Source organism: Dermacentor variabilis, chromosome 1 (assembly GCF_050947875.1).
Source record: "Dermacentor variabilis isolate Ectoservices chromosome 1, ASM5094787v1, whole genome shotgun sequence".
NCBI lineage: Eukaryota > Metazoa > Arthropoda > Arachnida > Ixodida > Ixodidae > Dermacentor > Dermacentor variabilis.
Window position 1 is genome coordinate 283960366 of NC_134568.1, and position 14284 is coordinate 283974649.

Sequence of the window (14284 nt, forward strand, 5' to 3'; positions counted from 1 at the left end):
CTTTCATTGATTATGAGAAAGGGTTTGATTCTGTTGAAACCTCGGCATTCATGGAGGCATTACGGAATCGGGGTGTAGACGAGCCGTATGTAAAAATACTGAAAGATATCTATAGCGGCTCCACAGCCACCGTAGTCCTCCATAAAAAAAAGCAACAAAATCCCAATAAAGAAAGGCGTCAGGCAGGGAGATACGATCTCTCCAATGGTGTTCACAGCGTGTTTACAGGAGGTATTCAGAGACCTGGATGGGGAAGAATTGGGGATAAAAGTAAATGGAGAATACCTTAGTAACTTGCGATTCGCTGATGATATTGCCTTGCTTAGTAACTCAGGGGACCAATTGCAATGCATGCTCACTGACCTGGAGAGGCAAAGCAGAAGAGTGGGTCTGAAAATTAATCTGCAGAAAACTAAAGTAATGTTTAACAGTCTTGGAAGAGAACAGCAATTTACAATAGGTAGCGAGGCACTGGAAGTGGTAAGGGAGTACATGTACATAGGGCAGGTAGTGACGGCGGATCTGGATCATGAGACGGAAATAATCAGAAGAATAAGAATGGGCTTGGGTGCGTTTGGCAGGTATTTTCAGATCATGAACAGCAGGTTGCCATTATAATAATAATATTTGGGGTTTTACGTGCCAAAACCACTTTCTGATTATGAGGCACGCCGTAGTGGAGGACTCCAGAAATTTTGACCACCTGGGGTTCTTTAACGTGCACCTAAATCTAAGCACACGGGTGTTTTGGCATTTCGCCCCCATCGAAATGCGGCCGCCGTGGCCGGGATTCGATCCCGCGACCTCGTGCTCAGCAGCCCAACACCATAGCCACTGAGCAAGGTTGCCATTATCCCTCAAGAGAAAAGTGTATAACAGCTGCGTCTTACCAGTACTCACCTATGGGGCAGAAACCTGGAGGCTTACGAAAAGGGTTCTGCTTAAATTGAGGACGACGCAACAAGCTATGAAAAGAAGAATGATGGGTGTAACGTTGTTAAAGTTAAAGGATAAGAAAAGAGCAGATTGGGTGAAGGAACAAACGCGAGTTAATGACATCTTAGTTGAAATCAAGAAAATGAAATGGGGGGGGGGGGGGGCATGGGCAGGACATGTAATGAGGAGGGAAGGTAACCGATGGTCATTTAGGGTTACGGACTGGATTCCAAGAGAAGGGAAGCGTAGCAGGGGGCGGCAGAAAGTTGGGTGGGCGGATGAGATTAAGAAGTTTGCAGGGACGACATGGCCACAATTAGTACATGACCGGGGTTGTTGGAGAAGTATGGGAGAGGCCTTTGCCCTGCAGTGGGCGTAACCAGGCTGATGATGAGGATGATGAACACATTAGCAAGCTTTAAATTGAAATGACATTTAATAGCAATATATTCTTGAATATTTACAAAGCTTCTAAACCTGAAAACTTAAACAAATAATAAGAGGTAGTAGTTAATTATTTTAATTCGGATAATTAGTGTTTCACAGGCAACATGGCCGTTTCATTGCTGTCATTGTCACTTTAAGACGCCTCGTAATCAACATGAGAGTTTACAAGCAGTTCTTGAATTTCTGCATGATTAAAAGAAATGCATAGGTTTTTTATGCCCATCCACCATGTCAGAAAACAAGACGCGAGCAATGCCAACGGATAAGTTTTTTCGTGCCATCTGTTTTCTGTGTGGATGGTGCAACAGTCTATGGATTTTTTACATTTGTAAATTATCTTGAGAAAGGCAGGGAGTGTGATACTGCTTTACCGAGGCTCAACCACAGGTGTGCATTAGTACCCAGAGAAGTATATTTGGGCATGACATTCAAAGGGTTAATACCACTGGAATGCAAGGCATCCTGCAAAGAGTTTCAAAGTCGTGGCTTGCACTCATTTTGTCTGTGGCATGAAATAAGTCTATAGCAGCATCAGAAATGGAGTGCTTAATGGGAGATAACTGTATTGTATTCCCATGGGTGTCTTTCTATTATGTTTTGTAGTCAGCAGCTTTAGTTACATTTTTATTCATGACAAGTTCCTTTTAAGTAGTAAACTCTTCTGGGCATTTCTTACTATATTATATTCGCCCTTTTCATTTTAGAGTGCACAAAGTTGCTTTAGTCTGAGAGAACTGACATTTTGGCGAATTTGTACAAGTAAATTCAAGAAAATGGGACCATAAAAAATACACGGACATGAAAAGACCCAGTAACATAAGTGCGTTTAGTCTGTTGCTTTAGACTTTAAGTAGCGCTGCTGTTCCATGTTTTGAAGGAAATATTTAAGAAATTTGTATGCCTCCTCGGTTGCGCATGTTTGATTTTTATTCTTAATTCTTTGTTTTCAGTGTGGAATACCAGCGCATTGCTTGGGAAGCTCTGAAAAAGAGCATTAACGGCTTGGTAAACAAAGCAAATGTGGGAAACATAGATGTCATAATCAAGGAGCTGATGCGGGAAAACCTTGTCCGTGGCAGGTATGCATTATTTCTTTCTCCGCTCCCCTCCTTTATATACTGCAGCCACAATTGGTGCATTGGCAGGGGTATTACAAAATTACAAGATAACAGAAGCTAAAACGTCATAATCTTGCATGCAAAAAACATATTGAAAAATGTTATGGAGGATGAAGTGCCCTCCTTCATCCCATTATTAGCATTGCTGTGGAGGAAATCTACGAAACAACAAAATTCATTCATCCATTAAAGGAGGCCTGAAACACTTTTCAAACTAATCATAAAATGGCCTCTCTGATAAGAGATGTCGTCTTCAAAATATTGTGCCCCAAATATTTTTCAAATCTGTCAACTAAGTGGAGTAAATCGGGTATTGGCACCAATACCTGACTTCTCTGTCTTTTTGTCTCCGCTGGCGTGCTGGAAGCTACACAGTGGAGAAGCTAAAAGCCCTGCTCAAAGGTTCAGTGTTGAGGCAGCAAAAGGGCTTGTGGCTCCCCGTGGCCGCCACTGTAGACTGTGCTACAGTCAAACCTCGATATAATGAATCGCATGGGATCGCCGAAAATCGTTCGTTATTTTGAAATATCGTTGTAAGGAAAAATTTGCGGTTGTAAGGCAGTGGACAAACCTAGAAATGAAAGTGACGTACCTTGGCTGTAGACACGTGTGCAGACAAGCATACTCTCAAATAACTGTTTCACTCACTTCAAAGCTGCTCTATTTGAAGAAATCAATTATTTTCTTCAGGAGCGTGCAGCATGCACGACCGATTAGGAATACGTCTACATCTTCCATTTTGTGCCATACCTCATCGGGTATGTCATTGCGCTGAGCGACGAATGTGCGGACTTTGTTCATGTGCACTAAAACATCAATGTTCGACGCGGTCTCATCTTCTGTGTTCTGTGACTCACAGTCTTCCTTCGGGTCATCATTGTCACTGAAGACATTGCGAACGCAGTTAACAGTCTCTTTGGTTATCAGGTCTGCTGCCATTAGTGCTGCGCTGTCGCTCTCCAGATACCGAATTTACTTGCATAATGATCGCACTCGCGTAATGATCGCACCCCTGAATTTTGTCGTCAAAATTCGAATTTTTTTTATTTCCCGTGTAATGATCGCACCCCGAACTTGCCGCAGCGACATGTCATGTGCCAAGTCTAGCTAATAATGATTGTGCTTACCATCTGCCGAATGCTACGCGAACGAGTCTTCAACACAAACCAAGCGGTCTGCACGCACCAAACATTCACGGGAGCAGATGCCCCATTTCATTCCCTTCATCATTTTTCCGCACTTCCATGACAAAAAAAATAAAAATAAAGCTACAACCAAACTGGCCTTTATATGGAGGCTTTATAATGGTTGTGGTCAACAGCAACAACAAAGGCGTCTTTCGATTCTTCTCATCTGTACTCATGGGCACACAACAAATCGTGAGCAGTAACGATAGTAGCCACGTTTACACTGATAAGTTAGAAGTGTACCCTATTCATACGCCGACACTTGTAACACAGCTAAGATATTCGCCCACCCTTAGCAGAAATGTGCCGTATTAAGATAGTAGTGAAGACAAATGCCGCAGTTTCCGCAACAAGCCCACCATGTGTTTCTATGTCACTGGCAGCTAAGCGCACCCATCTGTTTCTTTCCCCTCAAAGTGGACATGGCTACGTTATTGCCGCAAACTTGCCGATATTAACGACATTATTCATTACTGATACGGAAGAAACTGTTTCAGTGCACATAATATACTGACAGGAAGAAAAAAAATCACGTTCGTTGCGTTCGGCTTGCTCCACTGGCCACCATTTTTGTTTTGGTGTCCCGCACTACATACAGCGGCAGCCGCCTATTTGTTGACCTGTTGTCATCCTGCAGCAAACGCGGGATAAAAATTTTTGTTTTCTTTTTGCATGAAATTTTACCCGCGTAATGATCGCATCCCTGAATTTGCGTCAATTTTTTTGACAAAAAACTGTGATCATTATGCGAGTAAATACGGTTGTCATCGAAGGAACAGACTGTGGGCAGCAGTTCCGCAGCCTCGGTCCACAAGTCTCCTGGGTTGTTGTTGGTCACGTCCAGGTCATCTTCAAGCTGCATAGGCGCTTTGACTAGCACTGCTTTTCGCCAGCAGTTGCTAATGGTGGACACCTTCAAGTTCTACCAAGCTCCTTTGAACATTTTAGCTGCCTGATGAATATTACAGTCGACTCTCGTTAATACGAAGTTCACGGGGACCGCAAAAAACTTCGAATTAAACAAACTTCTAATTAAGCACAAAACACAAAAAACGGCACTTTATTTGTGGCGAAATCGAGTATTTTCTCTAAGAAAAATAGTCGGTCATCTTGCTTTGCTTCTTCTTGCCGAATCGCGCTGCTGAAAGCAAGTTCTGCAGGCTGTAGATGTGGCAGAACGCTTCTTCCGCGTTACCTTCAGCGGCAAAGAAGCGCTCCGCGAGAGCAAGGCCCGCAGCTACATCGGCAGCCTTAGGTTGCGGCTCGCCTTCAACGTCATCGTCGCTTTCCTGGGTCGCTTCCTGGGGCCGAATAGTCTCTACAATTTCACTATCCGTCAGCGCACCGCACGTTTCGACCGCCTTGTCTACGGCGACGTAATCTTCAAAATTGACGTCCCCGAGAGCTTCACCAAAATCAGTGCTGTCAAGCTCACTTGTTGACGCTTCCTCCACTGAAATTTCAGAGGCATCCTCCGAAGAAGCTGCCACAAAACCGCAAGCCCTGAAGCAGTTTGCGATTGTTTCTTGCTTCACACGATCCCATGCTCGCGCCATCATGTGGATGGCACTAAGCAGGCTCACCTCGTACTTTGTGGAGCTATCCATACACAAAATCATGCGCTCGAGGAGGTGCCGCCTGTACAGGACTTTAACCTTCTTGATGATGCCTTGGTCCATTGGCTGCAAAACAGCCGTTGTGTTTGCAGGCAAAAATGCGAGGCGTATTGCACTCAAGGCTGGCACATTCACGTGAGCACTGCAGTGATCGACAAGGAACAACACCTTGCAGTCCGAAGCAGCAAACTTGCGGTCCAATTTGCTTATCCAGCTCTTGAAGATTTCGGCCGTCATCCACGCTTTTTTGTTCGCCTCATAGTCCACAGGCAGCGTCTTCACGCCTTTAAAACATCTCGGCTTCGCGGCTTTCCCGATCACAAGTAACCGTCATCGTTCCGTGCCAGTCATGTTTGCCGCGATCAGCACCGACACTCTCTCCTTGCTGCGTTTGCCCCCAGCACAGTCGTCGTCCTTGAATGTCAGGGTCTTCTCTGGTAGAAGCCGATAGAAGAGTGCAGTCTCATCTGCATTGAAAATGTCTTCCGGTCTGTATTCGGCGAGATATTCACGCAGCTTTCCGTCCTTCCACGTGGCGCATGTTTCCTGGTTAACGGACGCCTTTTCACCACACACGCTCTTGAAAACCAGGTCATGGCGATCTTTAAAGCGCGTCAGCCATCCATCTGACGAAACGAAGTCATCGATCCCCAACATTGCTGCAAGCGTTCGGGCTTTCATCGCAACGATGTCTCCGCTGAGAGGAAGTTTGTTGCTCCTGGCCTCCCTAATCCAAACCAGCAGAGCCTTCTCCAACTCTGGGTAAGCGCCGGTGCGCATTCGCTTCCGAGAAGACTTGAACTTGTCGTTCTCAAATGCATCCATTATTGTGCGCTTGTTCTTGATGTAGTTTGACAGCGTGTTCGGCTTGACCCCGTACTTCCGCGCTATGTCTTGTTTGTTGGCACTTCCCTTCTCAACTTCCTTCAAAACCTCGACTTTCGTTGCCAGGTCGAGCGTGCGATAAGAGCCATGGTTTGCCATGGCTATAAACTGCGCGACTAGGTACCCCGTGGAACAAACTAGCCTATGAGCTTCCCGCACAAAGGCGCTCGACCAACAAACGCCTCGACATACGCTGCGCACGCTGCAAGACTAATCTCGCACAATCTCGCCACTGCCAGTATGCAGCGCTGCGTGCATCTATGGCACCCGCGTGGCCTCCGCGATCAGCTCCGGCGGAAGCCGCTTCGCCTCCCGCCGGAGTTGATCGCGGAGGCCACGGCAGCCATAGCAATGAATAATCGCGCCGCTCCAAGAAGGGTGGCGTTGCGGGCGGCTGCGGTGGCGATGACACCAGCGCGGAGCACGGAACTGTTGCAACACTTGAAAAATTGCACATTCTACCAAAGAATGACGGTCACCTCGAGGATCCCGGCTGAAAATTAACTTCCAATTAAACAATATTACTGGATGAGGACTTCGAATTATCGAGCGATTTCTTCTATAGGATTACATGCAAAACTGACGGGACCAGCACTTCACTTCTAATTAACCAAAAATTCCAATTAAGCGGCTTCGAATTATCGGGAGTCGACTGTAATTGCAGTCGGCTGCTTTAGGCAGAGGTTGATAATCAACCACTGCACAAGATGCTTACGAAATTCTGCTTTCACACTCTTTATAATGCCCTGGTCTAGGGGTTGCAGCAAGGACATGTTTAGCGGCAGAAACTCCAAGCGAACATTCACAATGTGAGCAGAGAAGTTGTCGACAACCAGTAGAATTCTTCAGTCATCCCCCCTCATTTGGTCGTCGAGTTTGATGAGCCAGTCTCAAAAGTGGTCTCTGGTCATCCAGGCTCATTTGTTGGCGTGGTAGTCGTACGGTAATGACATGGCCCTTTTCATGCAGCGACACTTCGCATACATGCCGATGACGAGCGGTTAAATTTTCTTCGTGCCTATTGCATTGCAGCAGAGCAGGACTGTCACGCGAAGATGTGACTTCCTCTCTCCTTTGCACTGCTGCCCACTGAAGTGCATCATCCTGTCTGGCAGGAGCTGTTAAAAACGGGCGGTCTCATCCATGTTGGAAACATCGTCTGCAGAGTACGATTCAGCCACCACTAGAAAACGATCATTGCGCCAGGAATTCGCGCCTTCTCTGTCGGCAGCCTTTCCCTCGCCCGAGACTACCTGCCAAGTTATTCCGTTCCTTTGGCGGAAACGAAAAAGCCAACCCGCACTGATTTCAAACCCAGTTATTTCAAGTGCATCGGCAAATTCGCATTTTTTTTCTTTTTCTTTTTCTTTCTTTTTTTTAAGCATTGGGTGCCACACACAGGAACGTTTTGCAGTCTGGCATCTATGAACTATGTGAGAACAGCTTGGTCCACATTTTGAAAGTTTTCCAGTCACAGCCGTTTCCTTGTAGGAGCGAGTTGCGATTCCCGGTGAAGCTTGACAGTCTTGTCTCTATCTTTCAAGATGGTTGCGATGGTCGATAGGAAAATGCCACGCTGTCTGCACACGTCGATTTGCTTTTTCCCTGCGTCAATTTCCTGCAATACGTCCACTTTGTCCTGCAGTGAAAACTGCTGTTGCTTCTTGGTGCCCTCACTAACTGCATTCATCATTGGATCTCGCGTGAACATCGCCAAACCTTCATCGTGAAGTTTGCGGTGAAGCAGTTGGCACTCAAGATGATGATAGCTACTTCACTCGCAGTTTTTGTTTCATGCAAGAGTTGCAGCGCTGTAACTTTTAGCCGAATTCGTAATACTGATGTACCTCGGTTATAAAGGGGAAAATAAATTACGTGTGTTATTCTGAAATATGCACTGTATTGAAATTCGTAGTTCTGTAATATTTTTACATTGAAAATATGGGCAATCTGGTGGGTATATTTAAAATATTTGTAAATTTGAGAAATTTGTTAATGTGGGGTTCATAGTAACGAGATTTGACTGTACACAGCATGCCGCTGCCATCAAAGACCACATACAGCAGGTGCAGTGCAAAGCTGAAATCTTTTTTCTTTTTCAGTTTGCTAAAATGAGAGAACGCGATTTTTCACTGTTTCTGACATAAAATTGTAAATTTCCTGCTGCATGCAGTGTAATAATATTTGGCTCACATATTCACAGCAGCTTCTACAGCTGATTGGCATTGTTTTCTTATCCGGTTTAAGAAGTGTTTCAGAGCCCCTTTGACAAGAAAACAAGTAAAAGGGAAAAGAAAATTTACTTCCTTATGGCATGTCTTGAACCTAGGCTATACATAGTGCCCAGATATGGTTGACAGTCCAGTGTGGTTACCACAAAGATATATTGCCACATACTTAATACATGGTGTGACGTGTATGTGATACATGCAGCCTCAGACACGTCTTGGAGACAATTGCAAATATCAAACTTTGTCGAACCCACGTTAAATGCAGCATTTGGCTCAGCCCAAAACAGGAAATGTCAATGATGAACAAGGGTATAAAGGAAAACGGATCAGTGGCGGGGGTGGGGGTGGGGTTGGGGGGGTCTTCCAGAGGACTTGTTTTATCAAATATTAGTATCAGTACTGCGATAGGCAAGTAGGTGCTACAGCTTGACTTCCTACTTTTTTTTGAACTAGAAAGTACCCATTGCTTAAAAGAAATTTCCCATTCAGTTTCTAAAAAACTGTAGTTTTGTGGCACTTTTGGCACATAAATATTTCTTCCCAATAGTGATCAGCCTTTCTCGAAACATTAGCTCAAGTCTGAAGTTTCATTTTTTAGCGCACAGTCCACTGTTCATCACTTCTAGCCTATTATCTTCCCCCAAGCCCATTTTCTTTGGATTTCTTCTCAATGGGTGTGATGAAATGTTACCAGTGACGGCGACCATGAATTTATTGCAGGGAATCATCTATTTTTCATATTTGTTTCTGAGCAAGGCTGACCTGAGGTGCCTTAAATAATGTTTGCATGAGGAGGTTTCTGGCTGTTCAAGGAATCCTCACCAGGTTTGGGCATTGCAAACAAGAACAACGCGTAGATCATGTCGTGGCGATCGTTTCTGCAAAGTATGAAACTGCTGTGTTGTACAGAAACACTTGAAATTTCAAGTAGGCCATGCACCCTTCCTCTCGAGGGAGTCTCACTACGAGGGAGAGAATCAATGTCACATGCACAAATGCCTCTAAGCAGGATGCACTTCTTGCGACATCACTAGCCATGGCACGTTACTTTGGTTAATCATCCAATGTGGAATGCGCAATATGGCCCTTAGAAGTGCGCCACACAGTAAAAAAAAGGAAGCGAAGAAAAAAAAGAAAAGAAAGGGAGGTCAGGCTCATCATGTGGATGTGGAGTGGTTCCGGTATGGTAGAAAGTATGAAAGGAACATCACTTGTAGATGCTAGTCTAGGCAAAGGGGTAGAGTGTCTTTGTTCACAGTCACATTTGCCTCCTAGTGGCATGGTAGCAAGACGGTTCAATTTCTTGTACTGCCTCCAAAAATGAACTGATTTGAAAAATTATTTCGGTAAAGTGCGCCCAAGATGGCAACAAAAATTTGCAATGGGGCCTGGTGAGGGGCCTTTTAAAGCAGCATGCTTGTTGCCGTCATCAAGATACAGTTGCATGCAATATGAGCTGCAACACGATGCACGTGCTGAAAAGAGCCTCGAGACTGAACGACGGCGCCTCCATACGAAAACTTGGTGTAATAAATACCAGTAATTGTTAGGGTGTTTAGTCCTCCAGTTATTCGTATGTCGGTGCCGCTGTACAGTATTGGTATTTGTTTGAACATGGGCACTGCATTGCAGCTCATATTGCACGCAACTGTACATAATGATTAAAGTTGCCAGTGTGTCTTATGACCTCATTATTGCAACATTGATGTGCTTCTGCAGGGGCCTTTTGTGCCGCACAATCATGACTGCTCAGGCAGCATCACCCACCTTTACGCATGTTTATGCAGCAATGGTGGCAGTCATAAATACTAGGGTAAGCCTACTTATTCTAAGGTTTTTCCGGTGAATTACAGGCTGCCTATTTGCTAACTATGTACATTGGTTTTCAGTTTCCCCAGACAGGGGAGCTTATACTGAAAAGACTGGTGATCCAGTTCCGACGGTCATTCAGGCGAAATGACAAACTTACTTGCATGGCTTCTGTACGTTTCGTTGCACATCTTTTGAACCAGCAAGTGGTGAGTGTTGTGGCTTTTATTCGCTACAATTAACAAGTAAGTGCAGGCTTTTTGTGGCACAGGTATATTGTTTATTCGCTTAAAATGTTGCTTTCATGAGCATCCTGTGCCAAGGAAAGCAGAGAGTATTAAGATACAACGTATTGCAAACGAAGGCCAATAAATACCTTTTCTTTCTTTAACGTATCATTTTAAGCGGAAGGCACTGTCACTTAAACATACCGTCTGATTCAGTCCTTCTTAATTTGCTTCTTAGTGTCTTTATGCTTTAAGAGGTCGCAGCATTGCAGCGATGAATACTGCTCAGCAATCTTGTTCGTCACCTTGCTGGCTGCATGTTAGACAAGCATTGACATGTGATTTTGAGCTAGAATCCTTATTTTATAGGATGATGTACTTGACACCGTTTTGTCTTTCGTGCAGTTTCTCCTCGTGGTAGCAACAGATGTGTCATGACATGGTAGGACTTTTGGGTTTGAGGACACTTTTGGCTCATACAATAACCAGTTCATAAAAGTACTTTTTATCTGACATTTTTTTAAATCTGCAACACAGTACAGTAGCACCTCATTGATACGATCCCATAACATACAACCTTCCGGTGTAAACGTTCGCGATCGAGAACACAAAAAAAAAATTATCCAATTGAGCTACGCTTATTTTTTCTAATTCATACACTCCCGGAAAGCCCAATCTTTCGGCACCAATGATCAATACATCGCCAAACGTAATACTTTTTTGAGCCGTTAGATCATATGTAAACAAGAAAATGCTCGAGGCATGTGTGATTGAGAACAGTAGCCACATACCCCAGCAGCTTCACTACAATACTTGCCCGACCGTTTCACATCGAAACCCGGGCACGCACTCAGTTTCTTATTCCGATACCAGCAAATCACCTCCCAGGTTGTCACACGCTACGTTCACAGCTATCGCCGCCAAACCTATTGGGATAAGCATCTTCACCTATCTGTTTCACAGCGTGTGGTGCCGTTGGAAGCCCACTGTATGCTTTTAAATGCTCCGCCATTCACTGCTGCAGACTGCGATTACATGGTACCATAGCATTTCTAAATAAATATCCTAGAGGGAAATGTGACGCTAGTGTCTACAGGGGTTCTCCTGAGCGTTGCCTCAACGTACATGGAAATGATGGGAAGTACAGCTTTCGGATTGACTTTGATCTTTTGACTAGCGGTGTTTGCTTGCGGCGCAGTAAACGAAGTTTACTGCACTGTTACACACTGCAGTGTTATGACTGCAGTGTTACACCCTGCAGTGTTATGAACAGCACGTTACCTAAACTTATATAAGTTCTGCAGTGTCTTATATAATGCACAATATGTTACATAAACTTTGTATGACTTTGAGATTGAAGCACGGTTTACTATGGTTTACACCAGGACACACCAGGGTATGCATTCTTGTGCAATTCTGTTCCCGATTTACCGCCAGAGAATAATTATTTATTTATTTTTACAACAGCAATAACAACTGAGCATGTACTTATATAAAAATACTCAAGTATTTATGGAAATAAAAAGTTTGTATTGTGAGAAAGTATTGCGGCCTTGAGGAATGCTGCAAGTGTCGTTTGCTATGACGACTGCTCGCTGCAAACGTGAGACTTTTCTCGCAGACGACAGACACTTGCAAACTCTCTCGCTCTTTCGAAAGGCTGTGTCGGCTGTCACGATTGCTGCACGTCTTCAAGTACTTTTAAGCACATCTGCTGCACTGCTAGCAGGGATGCTTCAGGCCTCCTACGAGTATACTTCATTTTATTTTATGTTGACGTACTGTTTCCGAAGCGTTACGGCATGGCTTTGCACTTACCCGTTTTGCGACACTAGACTGCAGCCAAGGAGCAGCAACCTTTCCTACCACAAGTAAGTTTGTGTTCTCAAAGTCCTAAAACAAGCATTTCAATGAGCACATAAATGAGCAATGCATAATCAAGCCCTCAATAAAATTTGATTGTCAAGCCACTAGAAGTACACTAGAATAAATTTTATGTTGACGTACCATTTCCGAAGCGTTACGGCATGGCTTTGCACTTACCCGTTTTGCGACACTAGACTACAGCCAAGAAGCAGCAACCTTTTCTACCACAAGTAAGTTTGTGTTCTCAAAGTCCTAAAACAAGCATTTCAATGAGCACATAAATGAGCAATGCATAATGAAGCCCTCAATAAAATTTGATTGTCAAGCCACTAGAAGTACAACTGTCTATGTCTTGTATCAGTAGTGCCTTCTTTTTCTTATTCTCAAGTTTCATAAAGCATGTAACACTACAGCGCCAACCTAACGCACTCAACAAACCAAGGTCTAAATGGTCAAAACATGTTCTTTCAACCTTTACGATGCCGTCACTTTTGGCCAGGGCTTCAACACCACACCGCGACACAAACATTGTCCTAGCCGCTGACCCAGAGCGCTATCGCCACTTCGAGCAACAGAACAAAGGCAGATAGCTTTGCATTACACTGTCCCACTGCAGATTATAGCAATGGCGATTGGAGCGAAACCAAAACTGCCAAAAAATACTTGTAGACTAGTTTGCCAGTCAACAGAATGCCAATCCGTAGCCTGTACTTCCATCATTCCCATGACGGTTGAACGATCGCAGCGTCAGATTTCCCTCTAGTTATACTAATATGAAACTCTATGTAGGAACGTTTTCTTGCCGCGAGATCCCACGTAAACAAGAAAAGGCGTGAGGCTTGCACCATCGAAAATGATAGCCGCCCACTACATCAGCTTCTTTGCAATATTCGCCCGCCTGTCTCATGTGGAAACGCGCTGTTACACATGATATGCAGTTCAGCGCGTTGCCATAGTCATGCGTGTGCTTTTGATTTCCAAAGCATAAAATGAAGCGTGGGTGTCTAATCATACTATACCAACTGCAATTTTAAACAATAATTATGCTGTATAAACAGTTGACTCACATACTCTAATCTCGCAGAATACATCCGAAGTACCAAGATTTCATCGCCAGGGCTCGCCACTTACTGGTTTTTAGACTTTCTTTGCCAATTTAAAATTATAATTCCTACTTAAATCGCGAAAAGTGTGCTGGATTCTTTCACTGTAAATCATGGTAATTTCATTCCTAGCAAGGTCTCACAATACATTCTGGCCAGTTGTCAGTCTCTTTAAAATGCTACGTAGTAATAGGAAAACAAAACTTGTGCCTTGGGCCTTGGAGTCCCACCAGCTCAACGTGCATCAGCGTCTCATGCCTCGTGCTACAGTGATTCGCGCAATGCTTTGCCTTACTTTAAAGTCAACTATAGTTGTCTGTCAATTTTTTTTAGCTACTTCGAATCATGTTTTCCCGGTTAGTATGTTTTGCGTTTTTTACCAAAACGTATGAACGAGGTTCTACTGTATTTGCACTGGTTAATGTAGGAAATTGTTACTGATTGTCATGAATTATTTAATATTCTCTAATTAACCTGTAACTAATTCTCTAAGGGGAGAGATTGCAGTTGCAGAATTGAGGCTTATCAGTGCTAAAGCATTGCACAATAACAAAATATTTGACCTCAAAATCTGCCACAAAATAATTTGTTCTACATATCTCTGTTTTACAAAGCAAAAGAGAGGCACTGTTGCAAAATTATGCATGAAGCATCAGTCCATTTGCTGCAATTACTTACTTGGTTTTTGCAAAGGCACATACACAACATAAGTGAACCTCAATAAAGATGGAGGAAGGAAAAAAAAACAGAGGCCCTACCCCTCTGCGCTCTAGGAGAAAAGTGTGGAGAAAGTCAAGTAGCATTTTTCAGCTGTAGTGGCCATGTTGTTGAGGCACAATGGCGGTTTAGTATGGTAGTG

At 44.0% G+C, this 14284-nt stretch overlaps 1 protein-coding gene across 5 annotated transcripts in view; it reads left to right on the forward strand.

The window, feature by feature from the left end:
• ncm (pre-mRNA-splicing factor nucampholin) overlaps positions 1-14284 on the forward strand; it is a 110195-nt gene that overhangs the window by 37393 nt on the left and 58518 nt on the right. For all 5 annotated transcript variants that reach the window (XM_075677154.1, XM_075677132.1, XM_075677137.1 and 2 more), the window contains 3 exons: positions 2334-2462; positions 10140-10233; positions 10310-10438. In XM_075677154.1, coding sequence (XP_075533269.1) covers positions 2334-2462; positions 10140-10233; positions 10310-10438 — 352 coding nt within the window. The remainder of the gene's footprint in view (positions 1-2333; positions 2463-10139; positions 10234-10309; positions 10439-14284) is intronic.